This window comes from Megascapheus bottae, chromosome 27 (genome assembly GCF_031878675.1).
Source record: "Megascapheus bottae isolate mThoBot1 chromosome 27, mThoBot2.hap1, whole genome shotgun sequence".
Classification (NCBI taxonomy): domain Eukaryota; kingdom Metazoa; phylum Chordata; class Mammalia; order Rodentia; family Geomyidae; genus Megascapheus; species Megascapheus bottae.
In genome coordinates this window covers 12957825-12980714 of record NC_143535.1, presented here as the reverse complement: position 1 = coordinate 12980714, position 22890 = coordinate 12957825, and the positions used below count along the sequence as shown (strand labels likewise).

General features: G+C 36.0%; 1 protein-coding gene and 1 long non-coding RNA gene across 3 annotated transcripts in view; both read right to left on the bottom strand.

Annotated features, from left to right (window-relative positions):
• Pdgfd (platelet derived growth factor D) overlaps nt 1-7511 on the bottom strand; it is a 177683-nt gene extending 170172 nt beyond the window's left edge. For both annotated transcript variants that reach the window (XM_090319604.1, XM_090319605.1), the window contains exon 1: nt 7168-7511. In XM_090319604.1, the coding sequence (XP_090175730.1) occupies nt 7168-7291 (124 nt within the window). In that variant the 5' untranslated portion in view covers nt 7292-7511. The remainder of the gene's footprint in view (nt 1-7167) is intronic.
• A 671-nt stretch (nt 7512-8182) lies between these two features.
• LOC150045638 (uncharacterized) overlaps nt 8183-22890 on the bottom strand; it is a 102373-nt gene continuing 87665 nt past the window's right edge. The window contains exon 4 of the long non-coding RNA XR_016532876.1: nt 8183-8250. This is a non-coding gene — a long non-coding RNA (uncharacterized LOC150045638). The remainder of the gene's footprint in view (nt 8251-22890) is intronic.

The window sequence follows — 22890 nt, the reverse complement described above, 5'->3', positions numbered from 1 at the left end:
ATAAGGTCTAATCTAAAATGCCAATGTAAACTTTGTTTGCCTGCCTTTTGATGAATACAATTAGTTACTACTGAAGAGGTGGTAATAGTTTTTTTTTTCATTCAGGCTAAAATTGTTATTTTCCACAGGGTTTTCATTGTAAACATTGTCATTTTCTGGGATAGCTCTATATAGTCTTAAATTAATCTCTGGTAAATCCATCAGAGAAACAATATAAAAACTTTCCTTTATGGCTCAAGGACATTTATTATTGCTATTTTTGTTTGCCAGTCCTGGGGCTTGAATCAAGTCTTGGTTGCTGTCTTTGAGCCAACTTTGCTCAAGGCTAATGCTCTACTACTTGAGCTACAGTGACACTTCTGTCTCTTTCTTAGTAGTTTATTGGAGATAAGAGTCTCAGGGACTTTTCTGTCTGTGCTGAATTCAAACTATGATCCTCAGATATCAACCTTCTAAGTAGCTAGGATTACAGATATGAGCTATCTATGCCCAGCAATATTTATTTTAAAGGAAATACTTTACTAGGTTGTAATATAGTGCTTTCTTAGCAACACAGAGAAATAGATTGGAATTATTTTCACCTTAATGAGAAACCTAATCTAGCAACTTGCTTAAGTCTTATTAGAGCTTTTCAAGGATGGGAAGTACATAGCACATGAATGAAACTAGAATCAGTCTTTATGCTCCTAGCACAGAAACCTCAAAGCAAGAATGGTGAGATTATATAAAATAATGGGGTATAGTATAGTATTTTTATATATACTACAGAAACTTCATGACACACTGTGAAAGTAATTTTTGCTTTTAAGTGATTTTTATTGTCTGTTTAGGTTGTTTTCTATAGTAAGATTGCTTCAGCTAAATTCCATAAACACTGGCTGTTGCTATAATGTCCGGTGGAATACAGAATGTTTCAGCAATTTTGCCCCTTTGGTCTGTAAAGACTTACTCAGAACTAGCATAGCACATTCCACTCATATTCATAGCTGACAGCCAGAAAATTTTTATTAAGTACCATCAGTTTGGAGAATTCATCGATTTCAATTAAAAAAAATAGTCAGGAATCCTGAGCTGTAATCCTAGCTACTCATGAGACAGAAATCTGAGAAATTGTGGTTCAAAGTCAGCCTGAGTAGGAAAGTCAGTGAGACTTCAGAAAAGTCTTTATAAGAAAAGTATTTCTTCAGTAGGCTTATTCATTTATTTATGACTCATGTTTGGCACTGAAATATCGTATGTAGAGACAGAACTTTCTTATTGTAACATTTACCTTGTATTCATTCCCTTTTACTATTATATATTAACCCACTGTCTTTTTTCTGACCAAATTGTGCTTCTACATAAAATATTGCTCCCTTTTAAATTTCATTAATTGTGTAATGTAGGGATAGGAATGATTTAAAAGGTGTGTCTAGCAGTGGACAGGTCCTTTTACACTTGACTCAGAGCTCAGGTTGTGCTAATGAAAGCATGCCTGCCATGTCCAGCTTCAGATAGGTATCTGGGATGAGGAGACTGCAGAAGTATTAGGAAGGGTTAGACACTGGTATTTGGAAATTCTGCACTAAGGAAGCTACTCATGTCCTCCACTATTTTATTGCAAATGGAATGACTAAGTGTGTGCACACATTCCTTATACAGTGGACATGAAACATAACACACTCCTGGCTTCCTCATCAGGAACACCAGCATTGAGCCTTTAAACACAGAATGGTCATGTCAATAGTCTAATGTCATATTTCAATGGCTTTCCATTGTATTCAGTAATTTAGAGCTAAATTCCTTTACTTTTCTTCTCTAGGAATGCTAGTCTACCTGAATTTTCTCCTCTACATACAATTTATCTCTACTGTTATCTCTAATGGAAAACTCCACTTCTGACTCTAACTGACTCTAACTTCTTAACACATTCCTCAGTTTAGATGCTACTGCCTTCAGGGAAATAGTCACTCAGGACTATGTTAGGAGCTCCTTAGGGATTCCTGTAACTTAGTACATTTCCTCCATGTGAAAGCATTTATAAACTATGCTGTGCTTTCACACTTCCACTGAGAACGTTTTTCAAATAAATTTTGTTATTGGGGTTGGAGATATAACTCAGTGGTAGAGTGCTTGCTTAGAACAGGAAAAGACCTGGGTCCTGTCCTCAGCACAGGAAGAAAGAAAGAAAGAAAGAAAGAAAGAAAGAAAGAAAGAAAGAAAGAAAGAAAGAAAGAAAGAAAAGCAAGTAAGCAAGCAAGCTTGTGATGAACTCAAACACAGTACAGACAAATGTGTGAGGATGTTCTCCTGACAAAGAAGTGGGAAACTCAGAGCTACATGTTCAACAGACATGATACCGGTGCACTGAGTTAGATTTCTTTTCTTCAGTTTGCCCTCTGGTATTCATGCCTACTAGGCAGATGCTCTATCATTTGAGCCATAACTCCAGCTCTTTTTGATCTGATTATTTTTGAAATAGAGTCTTGAGCTTTTCTAGGGGTAGCATAGACCATGTTCCTCCTATTTATACTTCCTGTCATAGATGGGATGATAGACACTATGACCATGCCTAATTTTGGCTTGGAAACCACCATATTTCTCATATAAGTCACCATGAGAGCAGGCTGACTGGCATACTGTCTAGAATTTTCAGACTACGCGATGTATTTAGGAAGCCAAGTGCAGTTCTTATTAATAATCACCCTGGCCTACATATTTGTAGACAAATATCTCTATTTTTTCCACTGGACTATAGCTTCCAAGATGGTAGGAGCTTTGCATTGTGTCAGGTAGCTGAGCCTCTACCAAAAGATAGGGCAGATGTTACAGAAGGAAATAATAAATATATAACAACTACACTTAGAGCTTAGTTTCAGAGTTCAGGATAACTTCCTTTCATCTTTATAAGAAAGTCAAGATCAAGTAAGGAATGACATCAAAAGAAATAACTGAATAAGTCTAGATAAACTTAGTCACTTACTCGGTTCTGCTTTAAAAACATCTTGACCTTTTGTGAAAGATCAATGTCACACCTAAATGGTCAGTATAGACGGAAGCAGCTTGCAACTGAGTTAGCTGAAAGATTTTTCCTATTTTAAACAAAAAAATATATATATATATTCTGTTATTCAAAAACTGCCTTTTAACACTAACCAGATCAATTTCATAAAGAAAACTCAAGAGTAAGGAAGTGGCACTGTGGCTCAAGGAGTAGGACATTAGCCTTGAGCTGAAGAGCTCAGGGACAGTGCCCTGGCCCAGAGTTCAAGCCCCATGACCAACACATACACACACACACACACACACACACACACACACACACACACACACTAAAAAAAAAACATTAAAAAAAACTCAAGAGTATTTTCCAGAAAGAAGATGATTTACACTATGACTCAGCTCTCAAGGACAAAAGCAGAAATTCACATGTCCTTCCCAGCTTGGAATTATGGGCTGGGAAGCCACATGTGCTTAGTAGCCTGCACAAACAGTGTACTTAGGTTCTTGCTGGCCAGAATGACTGGCTCTGAAGGTTCAGTTCATTGTTTAACTCTATTGTTCTGAAATAATGTGATTATACTTTCATTTAATCAAGGGGAAAATCTTGTAGAAAAACTGCAGTGTCATTCAGTGACATTCATTAATTTAGAAACTAGTTTCCACTACTACACAGCACCCTAATACCTGGTGAAACCCTCTCTTTAAAGCAAAGCTCCATGAGCTGGGTAACAGTGGCTCAGACTATAATACTAGATATTCAGGAGGCTGAGAGCTAAGGACTGTGGTTCAAAGCCAGCCCAGGTAGGAATGTCTGTTAATCTCCAATTAACCACCAGAAAACTGAAAGTGGATTTGTGGCTCAAAGTGATACAGTGTTTCCTGGAGTGAAAAAGCTCAGAAACAGTGCCCAACCTCCTGAGTTCACGCCCCAGGACCATTCAATGTAAAAAAGAACCCCCATTAAATATCATCACCCAGTGTGGGCCAAGTCAATGACATGTTGCATTTAAAATAAGTAAGTAGTAGTGTCATTTAGTTGCTATCTTTACACTTGTGGACCCATGCTCTGAGTAGTAACATCTGTTGTGCCCCATTATTATTACCAAAGCATGGCTGCCAAGGCATGAAAATAAGAGAATGTAGCTGTTACTACTAGATCAAGAATTTTCTCTGCTCAGAAACAGGTACCAAAGTAATACCAGTATGAAACAAGATTGATGATGAATATAAGAATGTATAAACATTTCTGTAATTACTGAAAATTATATTTTATGCCTTCTTAGCTATAAAAGATATCATTTACTCCCAGAAGTAAGGGCAAGATTCAACCACCCTCATCCATTGGGCTGCCTTCAGTTATTCTGTCAGATGAAAAGGTCTCTTTGGAGATGTCAGTTTGTAGCAAGAAGAAATCATGACGAAAAATGAGCAGGAGATGACACAATACAGCCTCCTATTACAGTAGAAAACTTCATATCATTTCTTAGATACTCCTAATGATCTGGAGCCATTAAGTATAGTTTTTAGTGTCAGACTAGACAGAATTTCACACACTCTCCCTCATGCCCTCTTTACTGAACACCTACCAATATTGTTTCATTCTTCACTCCAACAGTGGTCAACAACCAACTTGGCTGCCATGAGTAATTGTATGACATTGAAGGTGAAGATAATTTTATAAACAGATTACAGTTTCTACAATGACTAGATTATCACAACTAATGTGTCGTTACTTTTTACCTTTTAATTTTTTGATAGCCAGAGTAGAACTTGAACTCAGGGCCCCACAATCTTTTGGCTCCCTTACTTGCCTCACACAGACCTGGTACTCTACCACTTGAGTCATAGCTTCACTTCTGGCTTTTTTTTGCTGGTGATTTGGAGATAAAGATCTCAAGGATTTGTCTACCCAGGCTGGCTTAAAGATTCTCATATTTCAGCCTCTTGAGTAGCTAGGAGGATAGGTGTGAGTCATTGGCAGCTTGTTTTAACATCTGAGAGCAAATACTTTAAAGGTCTTAACAATGTTTAGAGACTTTGATTTTTCATCTTTTCCTTGAAACTATTCCTTATCCATGATTAACTCATTTTTTTCTTTTAATTCTCTTGCTATGTATGTATGATGCATGAATGTATGTATGTCATGGAGCCTGAACTCAGGGCCCAGGCACTGTCCCTAAGCTCTTTTTTTCAAGGCTACTACTCTATCACTTTGAGCCAGAGCTCCACTTCCACACCGTCTTCATCTGATACTCAAAAGAGCAAGAAGAGTGTCTTCTTCAATGATCTTTAGGAAAATGTAGGGCTCAGTCTTACCACTGGGTGCATAACAGCCTGTCCTGTCTTTGAGAATGCATATGCTTTAAGAAAAAGCAGTCATTTCAACATTTCCAAAGCTATCTCCATTATAAGCATTATTACTATATGTAAAAAGAATTTTGCATCTACCTTTCTTTTCTGTCTAGCATGTAAAAGGAGATTGTTAGTCAGTAAAATATTGAGCAATCCAATCAAAATGCATGTGTACTGAGCAAGTGCAAACAACTTCACAATATAAAGAAATAAGTTATCTAGAAATGTGTTAAATTTTTTTGATTAAACAAAGCACTTATCATAAACTAGGCAGATGTATAGAGATTTTAACAATAAAATCTAAAATGGATGATCTCTCCAAAAGGAAAAAAACAGAGCAAAGTCCTAAAATGGCTTGTGTGGTTTAGTCAGAAGCCGGGGTTAATAGGCATTGGTTGCGTTTTCTATCCTTGACTTCTTGTAACTGATACTTGGAAGGCTAGGGATTACAAAATTATGGCTGTGAAGTCATGCAAATCATGAAGGGAATTTTACTCTATGCAGCAAAAGGGGCATATAAAGAACAAATATTAACAAGCTTACAAAATCTACCAGGAGAAGATCTTTACCTACTACAAACGTTATAGAGCAAAACAAATAAAAGTTTGATCTTGAGCCCAAATCTTTCCCCAAATTTAGTAAGAAGCAACTATGCTTTAACTAAAATGGAAGGCCATCAAAAATGCACTGCTGGACTATTTTATATAAAAACAAAGTTCCAAAGTTTCTGTGATTCTGCTATGTATTTTACCATTTCAAATGACCAAAGCACACTGAAATCTACACCCTACTTATCAGCAGAAAATATAACAAAGTTTCTATTTTTTCTTCTAAGTCCAAAAGTCTTTCAGTGAAATCTAAATTAAGAATATATCAAGAAAGACACTAAGTTCAATATTATAAGTTTTGACATTAATAACAGCTTAATGATCTTCTTGAAGAATCTGTTAGAACTTAACTCAATCAGGAGAGAAGAATCTAATGCAGAAAAAATAAAATCCACAACCTGTGGCAAGTTCAGGTACACAGCAGTAAGAGTGGCAATTGCTGAAGAGACCAGCCAAGAATGGAAACTAAATCAACTCCAGATGTTGATAGAGGCCCGAGAAGCAAATTAAGCAATTGAGTGGACCTAATGACCCAGATGTCCTCCAGATTAAAAGAACACAAACAAGCCTGCTTGAGACCTTTTTTAGACTGTCTGAGTCAGGAGGTATATTCTTTGCAAGCAGTTGCAAAAATCTTCCATGAAATCTGTGTCCTCCCAAGGTATAGAGAACAGCCTAGAAGCCTTGTCTCGTGAGTATCTAGGCCCTATAGCACTCCAATGAGGGGAAGTCACTTAAGAGACTAAAAAGGCAACAGTCTTTTAAAAATGTTAGTATATTGTTGCTTAAATATAACTGCATCACGGAAACTCATCGTTGTCCTCTGCCACCTCTGCCAAAATAAATTTTAAACAATAAATTACTCTATAGACACTTGCACCTCTCCCCAATGGCTGGTCTTTGCCAGCTGCCTGTCCAAAAGGTTAAAAGTCTGACCAAAGGGCTGCAACCTTTGCTAACTTCAGAGGCACAGAGTCCTGGAGTTACCAATAGTATTGAACCGAGATTTTTCCGAGCTGCAGCCCCCAGGAGGGGGCTTTCAGGACCGAGGACTGGAAGAAAACCTTTCCCTAGGAGGCACTCAAGGCAATGCACTCTGTCTGTGTGAAAGACTGAAAAAAACGGAGGGGGGCAGGGGGCAAGGAGAAGGGAGTAAAAGTGCAATGACAATAATCAAGGTGACTTTTTTAAACTGGAAAAAAAAAAAGTAAAAGGAGCCTCTTACCATCTCGCCTGAGGTTGGCCTTGCGCAAAGCTTTGAGGGATGCGCTTTGCGCGGCGGCCCAAGTGTCCCGATGGCTGCAGAAGTTGGCACAGACGAGAGTGCAGAGGAAGATGAGCCGGTGCATTTGGGATAAGCGACCTGGGGACCGCGTGGTTGTAAGGAAAACTCGTGGTCCGCTGCTGGCCTGCCGCTGCCGCCGTGCGCCCGCCTAGCTGCTCTGCTACAATGCAAGCTCGCTCCAAACTTCCTGCATGCTGAACTTTCCCAGCGCGTGTGCGTGCCGCACTTCCTAGTGGCGCCGAGTTGATAAATGGGGACGGGACAAACAACAGGTTGACGTTTGTTCGCCCCCTCCGGTGGCGGGCCGCCGCAGCACAGCACAGGCTGCAGAGGCGGCTGGCAGCGCCCCAGCTGCAGCGGCCCCTGGGCTGCGCAGCACTCCCGCTGGGGAGCAGTGATTTCTGCACCCTGTGGGCAGAGGCCCAGGAGCCTCCTCCTCCACTGAGCATGCCCAGTTGGACACGGGCGAGGGCTCTTCCCCATCACCCTAGGTTTTGCTTTTATTTGTGGGACCAGAGAGGGAGCAGGGAAAACCAGATGGCCCGAAGTGGGAGATGGTGGGAGAGGTGACTGGGGCATCCACCCACAAGCCATAGCTCCCTCTGTGGGAGGGGATCTGGAGTTGGGAGTGCTTATTTCTCCCTAACCCACATCTAATTCTACTGAGTCAAGATTTCTCTATACCTACAATGGCAAAATGTAATTGCAAATGCCAATCCGGAAGGAGTTGGTTCTGAGCTTTCCTTTGAGCTTCAGTCAATGCGAGCTGATCTGTGCCAAAGATAATTTCTCAGAGACAAAAGCAAGCAGCTCTTCCTACTTCCCAGAGCTGCAGCAAAGGGCCCATCTGATGATATGTAGAATAAGTCCAATAATAAATAGCCAGAGGGTTTTCCCATCTTCCACCCTCCACTCTGCACCCAAGGGCTTGACTGACCTGACCCAATGGAGGTGGGGCAAGGATGGTCCTGATCACGGTGAAGAAGTTGGGTGAGAGCCTTGTGTTCCTTCACCTCCACTGTCCTACAGGAAGAGAGCAGCACCTTTAAGATCCTCCCTTCTCACCTACCTGGAGCTGAGTACCCCAGAAGAGCAGCCTCCGCATTCCAGGACCTCTAGGCCCCTGTCTCCCCAAGGCAATGAACTGCATCTGGAAGAGGAATGAGTCAAGAGTCTGCTCACTAGATGAGTCACTCTGGACAGAACCTGGGCCTCTTCAGCCGCAATCTCTTTACTTAAGGGCACTGGCTTTAATTTGAATAATCGTGGTGAGAATTACATGGAATAATTTTAATAGATTGATTTGGCTGTAACTGAATCAAAATACAAACTTACATAATTTCTCTACTTACCAGTAACATCTAGAAGATAAAATTTCAGATCCTTCTTAAGGGCTTCAAGCTATGAAAGTCTAGGATACAAAAAGCAGGTACTATCTATCCACAAGGAATTGAAAGTCGTTAAGCAGGCAGGAGTTTCAGGAAAATATACCCTTGACAAGTTGATTATACACCTACCCTGAGTAGGACATGTGTTTCTTCAACACTCTGAAATATTAATGTGTTGGGTCTCTATTTAGAACTCACAGACTAAATCTGCTTTATGAAATCCATGTTTGGGGGTCCATGTTTGGGAGTCCGTTTCAATGCCAGTATTATTTTTTAAGTAAGTAAAAGGAAATACCCTAGCTTGGAAATTAAATCATCAGAGTTCATTAAAAATAATAAAACAATTTCATGAATATTGTTTCAGGAGTGTGTGTGCAAAATAAAAGTGTTCTGTGGTCTACAATGAAAAATTTGAAAACCACTGGAAAAAAACATCACCAAACATTGCCAACTCCAAAGAGAGACAGGAGGAAGAAAATCTAGTTTTGTGTTTAATTCTGTATTCATTCAGCAAGCATTAATTTAGCATGAGCCTTTTCTTTTGTTCCTTTCTCTACTCTTAAATATTCTTGTGAATGAATTAAGACAGAAGCAAGAAGCAAGAGAGAGAGAGAGAGAGAGAGAGAGAGAGAGAGAGAGAGAGAGAGAGAGAGAGAGTTTGCTTACAATTTCATTAGCATCTATTTGTTATACAGGAGGAATTTTGCTTGTCCACATATAGTTACAGTGCACTTCAATGAGACTCACTCTCTGTCATTCTCCCACATGCCTTCTCCATTCCCCAAAATTCTCAGCAAGCTTCATTGTCCCATTTCCATAGGTCTGTAGTAGTATATAAAGATTTTTTTTCATATTCCCCTTCCTCCCACTAGTACCCTGCCCTAGACAGAACTTAATTGTATGAAGTTTACAGTCTAATAGAGACCACAGTAAATATACAGATGACTACATTAGTGAGAGGAGATAAGGCAGATTTAAATGGGATAGGAGGAGTTAGTGTACAAGGTAATTGAAATATATGATACCATGTTTTTAGAGTTTGTAAATGCTCATTAAATTTCATACTTAGCTTCTAAAATGAAACTATAGGAAAAAATCAGAAAATTTACACGTCTTGTGTAATTAGAACAGTATCAGTTAAAACTGTTTTCACAATCTTAATTCTAATATAAAACACTGAAGTACTTATTCAAGGTAGTCTTATCCAAGGCACTAATACTGAACACCCTTCAAGGCATTGTGAATTCATGACATCAAATATCCAAACAGGGAATAATTAAAATATATCACATATAATCAACACAGTATTGACATTTAGTGTCAGGAAAATCCAAATTCAACAATAAAGCAAAACATTAGGAACCCAAGCCTAATTATTCTGTACTTTGTTCAGTATTAATTAGTAATACTTACAAAGTAGGTCAACTCTATCAACTAAGGTATTATTATACTCATGAAAGGCTTTTAATAAAAATATATTGAGAGAGATAAAGATCTAGTACAAAGACTAGGAATTATTTTCTTATTTATTTTTCATGTTTCTCTGACTTACCAAAACATTGAGATAGCCACTCTATTTTAAATGCTTATGTCGGTTAGAAGTGCATGAATACAATATTATTATTATTATTTAGTTTAATAATCAACTAGTATCTGTTTAACTACTTATATAACTTTAAAAAAGTGTTACTGCTTAGGAAAATAAAAGAAGTGATAATAATAATAAGATACACATATGAAGGGAATGTATCCCAAACAAATATTCTGGCAGCAAATTTGATTAAGAGGGAAGGTCAGAGTGTGAAACTATTTTTATTTTATTCTCTTTTCCTCATATTAATATAGCCCAAGAAATTTTCACATAATCTTGACTTCTTTCACTAGATCAAAAAAAGGAATGAAACAACACAAGCTTTTCAAAGCTTTCTCATCTCTCCAGTTAGTTCACCCCAATATTGAAATTTTTAAGCCAAAACTGAATCAATCATTCACTCACATGTCTTGAGAAACCATGGTCACTTCATGAAGCCTGCTTCATTCAGAAGGGTGTTCCTCTGCTGTTCATCTCTACGTATTACATCTCAGGAAACCACAGCACTGTACAGGATTCCCTAACTAGACTAATAGAGTATTCTGCCACTAGACTACTGAACTTGTTCAATGCTGAACCTGTGTGGGTTTTCAATCCTTCTCTACAAAATGGATGCAGTATATTAGCCCTTCAGAATTCTGAATGCTATTATTTTCAAAATCATGCTTCCATTAATCATAATTTTCATTATGTGCTACATATGATTTAAAAATCAAAACCAAGTACATTTTAAATAATTTTAGTTAGAAGGTATGATTATATATTTAAACAAAATGTATTTTGAAATCTCAGTAACTAATGAATAATAGTCAAATATCAACTCCATCTAACACTTTGACTTTCACTTTTTTCTTCATTTTAAGAAAGCAATTCAGCACATGTACAAAAATCTATGTAAGCACCTTGGTGGTATAAATAGATAAATGAAATACAATTATCTAAAATTATGTAAGCTTAGACAAAAGAAAATTATAAATGATTCTTTAAGACAAAGCATCAAATGATTTAAGTCTAATCAATGATTGGTTTCAAAGAACTGGATTAAATTTAGTTAGAAAATTAGAGGAAAGAATGTATGAATATTCTGGATGCCAAACAATAAAACTGAATATTCATAAGATGACTGATTATTGTAATTTTTTGAACACTTTCACATGACTTGAAAAGTTTGAAAGTCATACTTTCATTATTATGGAATACTTCATTGGATGTTTCTGCAAAACACACTATTAAGTTGTTTCATCAACAACTGAATCGCAAATTTAATAACTCATCTGATGATTTTTAACAATGAAAGTTACTTTGTAAAATCTTAAATATTTCAATAGACTTCATTGCCTCATGTCACATTTATCCCTTTATTCCAATATTACTAATACTGCAATCCTGCACAGCAATGTCAAATAGAAGTCACCAAGCTATAGTGGTGACACAGATTTTGAGCAGCAACTTCCAACAATTTGGAATTGGTTGCAGCTGAGTTTTTCAGCTTGGCCTTTTGACAATTAATAGGTCCAATCGGTTAATCAGGTAGCCTGTTCACCAAATTATTAGTTTTCCTTTCCTGCCTTGGAATGAATCAATGACTTAGCTTAATAAAATAAGATCTTGATCTCTAAATTCATGGTGTTAAAGAATCTCTCTCTATATATTTTTCTTCCTTCTTTATATTTTCTGTTTCCATTTATCCATTCTTCAGCTGCATTATCTAAATTTAGAATTTCAAAGATGAATATGCTGCCTATTCGGCAGGATTTCTTCCTTAATTGATCTGGGACATTGGCCAGTCTTTTTCAGAGTACTGCACTTTTATCTTTATAAGATTGGCTTATTTCCAGCTACTTTTACATTTCAAGTCCTTTTTTACCTTGATATGCAGATATTTCACAATGTTCTTTCTGAGAGAGGATTTTAATTTATTAAAGAAAATCGTTTTGTGTATTTATATTCTTTGGAATTCTACACTACACATTTATTCTTTTCAGTTGAGCTGATATTGACTTTATTAGTAAGACAATATTTAAAACTTGAATGGGTGTGCTTAGCCCTGAGTAATTTCTGATCCTTGTTTTCTCTGCAACAAATTTAACTCCTCTGATAATATTTCTCTTCTATGAATGAGTACTCCTCACCCATCCTGGGGCTTGAACTCAGTGCCTGGGCACTGTCTTCGAGCTTTCTCAAGGCTAGCATTCTACCCAGCATCACTTATGGATTTTTCTGTGTATATGGTATTGAGGAATCAAACCCAGGGCTTCATGCTAGCTGCTAGGCAAGCAATCTATCACTGGGCCCCTCTGCTGGCCCCAATGAGTATCTTTATAATTGGAGATTGGATCCGTCTTCTGTGTTCCAAAATATTTGGGGTTTCTTTTGACACTTAGCCTTGTAGTTAGTCTTTTAAAGGAACAAATGGTATCTGTAGAAGAGAAGTAGTATTTAACATGCTGGACAAAATGAATAATACAGTTTGACCTTTAATAAGCAACTTTCTGGTAGGACCAGATTATATCATAAGATGTTAACCCTAATTCCTTTCTTAGATTTTTTTTGAGGGTGATATGCTATTTCTGTTTTTCCCTGCTGTTTGTTTTTCTGGTGGTACTGGGGATTTGAATTCATGGCCTCTCAGTTGCTAGGTAGGCACTGTACCATATGAGCTAGTCTACAAGCCTATTTCTTTTTTTAAGACAGTAAAAGTCTCTCATTTGATAATTATAAACTTGCACAAAAAGGATAGACCATATTGACTAGATACATCAGCTAAAACTTAGTAGTGTTTTTCAGTATCACTGTACATCTTGATTACATAATTTTCATGTGACTGTAAAATTTCATATAATATAGTATCTTTCAAAGATTGTAACATATATTTCATGCTTAATGATTCAGCATAGGTCACTTTCAAGGCTATGCACAACTGTCTCTGATTCAAAGAGCTGCCATTTATGAAATCAACAGCTTCATACCTATGGTTCTTAGGAAGCCTGAAATAAGAAATATGCAAGCTTATTGACCTCAGGTAGAATAATTAAGAAGACAACATCTTAAGAATGGGCCCAGAAAATGGAAAACAATTAAATGGGATAAAAATTAAGTAGGAAAGAATTATAGGCCAGGCGTGGTGGCCCATGCCTGTAATCCTAACTACTCTGGAGGCTGAGATCTGAGGATCAAGGTTCAAAGGTACCCAAGGCACTAACCAACCTGAGACTCTTATCTCCAATTACTCACTAGAAAACAGAAGTGGGGCTATGGCTCAGAGGTAGGGTGGTAGGCTTGAGGTGAAGAGCTCAGGAACAATGCCTACCCCCAGGGATAGGTCTGTAGCCTCGGGCTGAAGAGCTCAGGGACAGACAGCACCCAGGTCCAGTGTTCAAGCCACATGACCCACAAAAAAAAAGAATTATAGGCAAGTATCAGGTTATTTCAAATTAGTGAAGTGAAATTAATCCATCTTTAAGTCACTTCAGAGACAGTATCTTAAGCAATATATCTCTAAAATCTAGCTGGATACCAAACCATATAAAGGAGAACGTGGAAAAGCTAACATGTACGTACACTAAGAAAGGATGGTGATAGTGAAGTACCAGCATGGAAACATGCCCTAAGAACTTAAGACAAGTTTATTTGTCTTTGGGAGGGTAAGGAAGGGCACAGAAATGGAAGGACAAAGAGTGGATAAATTCAGCACTCACTAGATACTATGCTGAAAACGAATTATTCAACTTGTGGGGGAGGAATGGGAGGGAAAAACTGGAAGAGAGTGAGGGAAGGGGTGACACTGTCCAAACAGAAATGTGCTCTTTACCTGACTGATATAACTGTAACTCCTCTAGACACCATCTTTGTAAAAACATTTTTTTAAGCTTGAGATGAGTGACGGTGATGGAAGGGTTTGCGATGGGGTGACAGGAACTGGGAGACATTCAAACCATGTTAAGAACATGAAGATTGAAACAGTAATAGGTAAGAATAAGCAAACTATTCTTCCTCTATCATGTATATAGAACTACTTGGAGGGATTTATAGGAGATGCATGGTAATTAGATACAATCTTAAGAAAGCTAACTTGTTCTATTTGACAGTGAGAATTATACTTGGGGCAGAAGTTATTTTTTTAACTCTTGAAAGTGTTGTAATAGGAACTGCATTCATATCAAGATTCCTGAGAAAGAAATTCTTCAATTACCGGAAGATTTTGAAAGGCAGCAAAAGTTTCTTCCTAATTCTGGGATTATGTGATTCTATTATCATATTTTCCTAAAACTGTTTAGTTTAGAAATGCTAGTCCAATCACCCCATTTGTTAGGAAATGGAAAGCCTTAGAACAAAATCATATTAAGTGAAGTAAGGCAGACTCAAAGGAACTTAGGCTCAATGGTTTCCGTCATTCGTCATAATCAGTGTAAACCTTGGGCTCTACTAGCAGAGATCTGCAATAGAGCAAAATCTTGATACATAAGGCCATATAGTATGAAGCTAATTGAAAGGATCTCCAGGATATTGAAACAAAGGCCATATAACAAATGATTGTTGTCCTTAATGTACTACGTTGTCTCTCATCTCCTTTGCTGTCCCTTGGTTATCTCCTATTGTTATAGTATCTCACTTTGTTATCTGATATATTGAATTTATTTGTATTTGGTTATTTGTATTTGAAATTTGATAGGGAAGGGGGGAAAACCAAGATGGGTAGGGGGTGTGGGGGGAGGGTAATGGGTACCAAGACATGTGAAAGGGTATCAATGTATGTGAATTAATGCACCTTCTATCTGGAAAATATCATGTAACCCATTTACTAATTACAATAAAAAAATTAAAAAAAAAGAAATGCTAGTCCAAACTGGAACTATTAGTTCAAAATTTGGAATTTGAAATACTTCTTACATTCTTTCCAAGTGTTCAATTATTGGGAGTGCTGTGTAGACCTCTCAAAGGCTCAGAAACATTCATACTTGGTCCTAATTCATATATAAGGATGGTGAAATGTTGAGAATATAAATATCTAAAATAATTTTCTTCTTAATCTAACCACCATCATTGAAAATGATTCCACATATATTTCCCTTAAAGTTGATGCAATTATTTCTAACACAATATTAATTTAACAAGATCAGGAAAGTTATTAAATTTATTTTGAAGTCAATAAAATGTGATATTTTATGCAGAAAGTATGGAAATATTAAGTCTAATAGTATCTGGCATCACTTTTCGAAATTCTGTTTCAAAAACAATTTATTTTTAACTTGCTGACACTACAATGAGACAGGAACAATTTCAGAGCAGCCAAGGTAGATTCCAAGGTTATTATGAAAACTCCATGCATTCTGTTCTCTGGGAGACTTGTAGGTTATTGTTCTGAGTCAATATGGTCACTCTGCAGATAATCAAATGAAATACCTCATTCTCTATTAAATAGTAAATTTAAGGTGGAGTAATAAGTGATAGGAAAATTTGTTTAAAAAGAAGAAACTGTGAGATTACACAAGGTTACTAACAAGTTTCTATAACGTTCTATACCTCTAAGAAGTGGTTGTTTTGTTCTTTTTCACTAATAATATTTATAGTTTTGCTTATATACTCTTCATTTGTATTATAAAAATAAAAGGAAAAATATGAAAGAAATATCATTTAGCCTTCTTCTACCTTTGCTGTTGTTGACTGCAGATAGCCCCCATATATATATATATAGATAGATAGATAGATAGATAGATAGATAGATAGATAGATGTAATTGTACTGCATAATAGAAAGCAAATAAGTTTGTCCTTAAATAAAATTCTATCAGCTTAAGATTCACCATAGTGGATAACTAAGATCTGTCTGTATTAAAAATCCCATTTTCATAAATTTGGAATAACACATAACAAAGGGAGAAACAGCAAATGTAGGCTAACCACAAAGGGTATTTCTCAAAGGGTATTCTTCCAAATGCAAATTTTGTAATTTGTTTCTGTATCAAAGGATTTTAAGAACTGTTACATAATTCATTGTTATTGGACACCTGAAATATATATCAATATATTACATGTTTCAGCAAAATTATATTAAGGAATCTTTTGCTTGTTCAAGCATCTCTGTTTATTCAACACTTACTTGAAAGGTGTTAAACTGGAAGCACCCAAACTAGAAGCTGAGAATTACACGATCAGAATTTGGAGAGAATACTGAAAAATTAAACTATGCTTGAAGAAGAAAAATAATGAAATTTCTTGAGACTATTTTCTTGCTATATGTAACTGTGTTAGTTATGTAGTGCTAGAGTTTTAAAATATCATCACTGACATTTCTCAAAGGACTCAATAGCACTTTACCATGTAGTTTTTGATGTAGTGGCACAGAGGTATGGGTGTTCAAACATAATTTGCAGGAATTCATAGAGACAAAGAAGAGACTGGAAGATTCATGATTAAAGCACCGATGTGTTGCCTAAAGAATCTGTAATTTAATTGATTTTTTTTCAGTATGTTGGATGACACAACTGCTGGTGTCAGTAACACTGACAAAAAATTATTGCTATATGAAACAGACATTACATGATCAATTATTGTTTGAAATCAGGTTTGAAAACATAAGTTTTCTTTCTTATACTCTGATGAGATTTCTGTTTATTTTGGAACACTGGATGATTAAAGCCGCTTCTAGATTTTTCATTTTCTCATTCTTTCTTATCACTGTCAGTTGTGTTATAGTACAGTAAATATTACATTCAATACTGTTAAAATTACTTCAAAAATACATACATTATTTTCAAAATTATTACATATTTTCCTTTTACAAATCAGCAATTTTAACCTTTTTTTCTTTTCACAGGAAGTTGTTAAAATGAAAATCTCATCATATATTAAAGAAGTTCAGCTTTAGAACAATATTACTATAAAATCCATCTTTATCTCTAGGGAAGGTAATGAATTAATTTTAGTGCCTTCATAATCCAGTCTCTCACCCTCCTCCCTTTTCTAATAAAAATTTAGAGAGACTATTGTGATGCTCAAGCTGCCTCTGAAGAACAAGGCTTTATAAAATTGATCCTTACTAGATTTGTGGGTGAATTATCATGGAAAAAAGATATTTATTGTAGAATCATGAACATTAAAATACTTATTGGCAATTAGAAATTTGAGCAATGTAGGAATTTAGCATCAGCAAGAACATCATTAATTTATTAAATATTAAGTCATCATGATAGTTTCTCTGTTTTCTAGCACTTTTCCCATTAATGTCAGGTAGCATATTTTCAGTCTTTATGATTAAAAGTAAAACAAAGATATAATCAAGAGAAGGATCCAGAATCCTTCTGGATCTGTTTCAACTTAAAATTTCATCTTTATTATACTATTATTTTCTACCGAACAATAATTTGCAGTGAAAAGCTTGGCACAAATGTTAGTTCCTTTTCACTATGCAAATAACCTTGTCAGATTAATGAGCCAATAATTCCATTTTGAAACGATGAGATTCTCCAATTTTCTGCTGACATTTGCAATTACTAGTAATACTAGATTATCTGTTACTGTTTTTTTAATGAAGTTGGAATTTGAGATTTGCTTAACTACTAAAATAGAATAAGTACAAGAAAGAAACAGAGAGCCCTTTGAAGTTAAATGGCATAGGAAGTACTTTAAGTACTTCTACTCAAGGAAGCGTTAAGGGAAGTATAAACATAAGGGTAGGTTTTTAAATCCACTACTGACAAATTAAAGAACCCAAGTAGATGTACAAGAAGGCAACTGCAGGATGTTGGTGCAGCATAAGTAAGATCTGAGAGTGTTTAAGGATGAGAAAACATGTAATCATCTCAGACAACTTGCTCAAATATTGCTTTCTTCTACATAAAATAGAAGAATAGTATGTGGTCATATAGGAGGTACTAAGTAGATGGAATCATTTTTATTGTAAAATACCATTGGAATAGAAAACAGATTATTTAGTTTGGTTACCTAATGTCAACTGATAAATTTAGGGGATTCGAGATATTGAGAAATGTAAAGGAGACAATAAAGTAAATACTTGAGTGGAATCAAAAGATTCTACCTGATGATGAAATAGAATTTTAAGACTGCCAGCATCTCAAGAATACTAATTGTGTTCATTGGTTCAACAAAAGATTCAACATTAAAACATTTATATATTTGCGATGTAAAATACTTCTCTGAATGCTAGAGAAAGAGCAAAAGCAAAGCACTTATTAGACAGGCATTCAAAAATGGTGACACTGATATAATGTCTACAAGTTAGAATAAATAGGATAATAGAACAAATAGAAAATTAAGAAAAAAGAGGGAAGTAAGAAACACACCATATACATATTGGATAGAATAACTTTCCAGGTAGTGCCAAAAAGCAGCTGTTCTGGGAATGTGCCAACATGTTCAGGTGACAGTGTATATGATGTGTGTGTGTTGTGTGTGTGTGTGTGTGTGTGTGTGTGTGTGTGTGTGTGTGTGTGTGATAGAGAGATAGAGAGAGAGAGAGAGAGAGAGAGAGAGAGAGAGAGAGAGAGAGAGAGAGAGAGAGAGAGAGAGAGAGAGAGAGGCTGTTATAGAAGGAATAATAGAAATAGTGGCAAAAAAAAGGAAGAGGGTACTGCTGGGCAGATTGTAGGAAGCACCTGAATCCCAAGGTACTTAGGCTTTGTTGTGCAATGAGGAACCATTGATTCTGAAGAGTGAATATTATTTGAAATAGTTTAACAAGCTCATATTAGCTGTTGCAGCAAGAGAATTAAAAAAATTAGAGATAGGGAAATGAATGCAAGGAAGATGGTCAGCAAGAGTCATTGAGTATAAACATGGGTTCACATTAGAAATAAAAATTTAAGTAATGCAAATGGGACTCAGATGCAGAATTCAATAGAAAAAGAAGACTTTAAGGTAATTGTAACAATTCTGATCTAAAGGATCAGAAGAACGGAAGAGCTTGAAGGAGAATTAGGTTTTGAGAAGGTATTGAATTCACAGTTCAGGGAAGGGAACATTTGCGATGGTTTTTATACAGCAATGTGAAGATGTAAAGTAGGCAGTTGACTACCCAAGCCATTCAATGATTAAGACCACTTACAGATTGATGTTTTTAGTTAAAAATGACTGGTATCCAAGGATTGAATGTTGTGTGCATAACAATGTCAAATGTTTGGGAAGATAAATTGGCAGTAACAAAGACACCTGAGAAGTAGCCTGAAATATGAGAGGAAAACCAGGGAAATACGTTCTAGAAGCTGAATGAAGAGGTTTCAGTACAAAATATAATAATAAAAGCAAAGTGGCAGGGGCACACAATGTCACAAACTGAAGAAAAGGACTAATTTATTAGAAAATGTTAGAGAATGGTGGGACAAAGGGTGAACTCAGTAGACACTGAGTATTGAAATGTTGAGTTGAAAATGTACTGCAGAACTTGTAGGTAAGGGGAGCAGAAGGGAAAAATCTGGGATTAAACGAGGGAAGAGGTGATGCTGTTCAAAAAGAGGTATACTCAATACTTGACTCATGTAACTGTAACCCCTTTGTATATTATCTTTACAATAAAAATGCTTAAAGAGAAAAAGGGGGACATGGATGGTATCCTCAGAAATAGGAAGACAGAAAGAGCAGGAACCCATAGTACTTTATGATACCTCCTGCTTCAGAATCACTTACTATTTTCATAATAGCATGCTTTTGAAAGCTCCATACATGATTCTTATGAGAATTACTATATTGTTCCTTTTAAAGTAAAACATGGAACTAGATTCTCAGATGTGCAAGGGTGCAACTGCAAGCTTGTGAGAATGAGGTAAATTCAGCATCTGTGGGTGATCAAAGAATAGGATTAGATTACAGTCATGCAGAGAAGAAATGGATTGCTTTACTTTCAAACTTAATATCCCTTTCTGCCAAACATATTAGAAAACTCAAATGGATGGCATTTATTTTTCCATTTCTCTTTCATACTCTGTGGGGGAAGAATTGCAAATTGAAATTTGCAAGGCCTCCCACAGGTTTGCCTGTGCCTCTGAGGTACACTTAGTCAACAAGGAGCAGAAACCATCATTACCTTGCTCATTATTCCACTGAAACAGTGACTTTGCCTGTCAAAAAGAATCTACTTTTCTTCTGGTACACTGCCCACCCCCCCCCCACACACATTTCTGGTAGCTGTAAAACCTATGCTAGGATTTCATGTGGGGCTTGTAGGTATCCATTGTAATTCCCTTTTACTTTAATCTTAGGTTGTGAGTGATCTTGACTATACAGTGTTGGTCAAGAAATACTGAGGGCCCACGAAACAGCAATTATGCAGAGGAGCATTAAAACCATAAGAGTTGTTATAGTTTGGTGAATTGTAATTATACTTGGAAAAACTGGAAGAGATGTAGTGGATCCATGTGCACATTAGACAATAAGGAATATGGAAACCTCAATGTTTATTTTGGACTTCCTTATTCCAAATACTGTCATTAGTGTTTTATATTTGTCAGATTACTATGTCTACACAATTCCATGGGTAAGTGTTATTCCTAACCTTGAAAATGAAGATATTAAAGTTGATTGGGCCAAGATAAATAGATGGCAAAATAGGATTTTCATTGAAATGGTGATTTCTATGTTTATGTACGCTATAACATTCAAACTAATTTACCTTTCACTGTTACACCTGGAATTGTATTGTACTAAACATATTGATTTACGATATTATGTGGTGTACCACTCATGTGTTTACAAATATCGGTGAGACAGGTGCATTTATGGAAAAATCATGAGACTCTACCAGAAAAATAAACTAAAAGTAAAAGAACTTGGGAGCTACTAAAGTGATAGAGTACTTACCTAGTAGTATAAGGCTCCTAATATAATACCCACTAAAAAAAAACTAACAAATTCAAAGTAGTGGAAAAGTTTGCTTTTGCTATTCATCACAGTCATATTTTTACCTAAAAAATTCAGTTATGTCAAGTTTCTTCTCAAAGGAGATGTTTCTAGTGGTCAGAAAAATAGTTGAATGTAAGAGGATAATGGGAAAAAGAGCACTTAATTATACAAAATTGATTGTCCTTAAGACCTGAATTCTTCTCCCCATAGTCTACTAAGGATAAAACAATTATAAAGAACATCAACATAATTCAATATCACTGATCAGGAATAATATGAATTTCAATATAGCATAGTATTAAGCTAAATTCTTTTAGCATGCTTAAATGAAGAATGAGTAAGTCCATTGTAAGCAACCATGCAGAAATATCCAGAGATATATTCAACCATAAAAATATCACTCCATAAAATGAAAATGAAGCACTTGTCTGGTCCTGATAATTGTAGTATTTAACATACCAGAGAATCAGGGATTCAACTTGGATGAATATAAATTATTTATGCCTAATTCATTTAGAGTTTCCAAACTACAAGCTTCTCCTTAAAAACTATAGTTTCTCAGAATGGAAAAAAGTATATCACTTTCAAAGTTATATGTCTCACAATACTTTTTAATAGACTTCCATGTCTGCAGTTTGCATAAACAACTCTAGTATTACACTCTGAAGTAATTCTGCAGTTTTCTAGAATTTACTGAGAAGTTGCTAGTCATGAAACATAGCCACTGCTATTTGCTTCAGAGAAGTTCATTCCTCCACATCAAATCACAGAAACAAAATACCAGGCTCTTGATAAGCTCAAAACCTTTCATAAATTACAAATCATTTAAGTTCATAAAACCATATAATCAAAACATGTATTACGAAGTTATCTTGACTTCTTTACTGTGATCATATTTAGATGCCTGTAATTCCAATGTAAATCAAGAACAGATTAGAATGAATTGATTCTGAGACACTGAAGCAACAAATCATCAATGAGAGTTCCTTGAAGATGTTCCCTGGAAAATGCATTATGTACTTGCTGCCATTAAGATTCCCAACAAACAATAATCAAAACCATACTGATGGATCTTTACTGACTCAGTTTCTCAGAAATTTCCTTGTCTCATTTTATCTTAGATAGGTAAAACTCTTCAACATGGCCAGCATTGGGCAAAGCAGAACTGACAGAGCTTAATGAAGGAAGAGGAGGCCTGTAATTAATGTGTGATTCCTCGTGGAAATACAAATTTCTTCCTCAGAAAGACTGACATATAATACTGAGGTTTCTTGATAAAATGAAAAAATTGAGGTCCAGTTCCCTTGCTCTTGTTGGTACCAACAAGTTGTTGGTACCAACTAAGTTCTGATTCAGATTTGATTATTTCTCTCTATCAATTCCTATGTATAGTCTGAATATTAACTACATAATATCAACTCTTGAACATGCATGCAGGGTTTCTCTTTTTAAATATGAACTAACTGGGTGGCAAGGATTAACCTTTCACTGTCCCTATTATCATCTTTCCCTTAATTTATTTGCCTTGGGATGGATTCACAAAGAACAAAAATCTATGTCTCACAGATGTGAAGGCTAGACAGCCAGCAGAGAGCTGGTGTCTATGAGGACTGACTCTCTGCTTCCAGCTCATCCTGTGATTTCTGGAGGAGATTAATACTATCCTCCTAGAGGTAAAGAGCAGGAGAGAAGTATCATTTCTACATGTTTATTTCAGAAAAAATGTATATTTTAAATGTGTTGATTTACACATGATCATGTGAAGACAGGGTAATACAGGGTGAGATTATTTATTTGTTAATGTTTATTAACACAGCTATATGAACCTGAT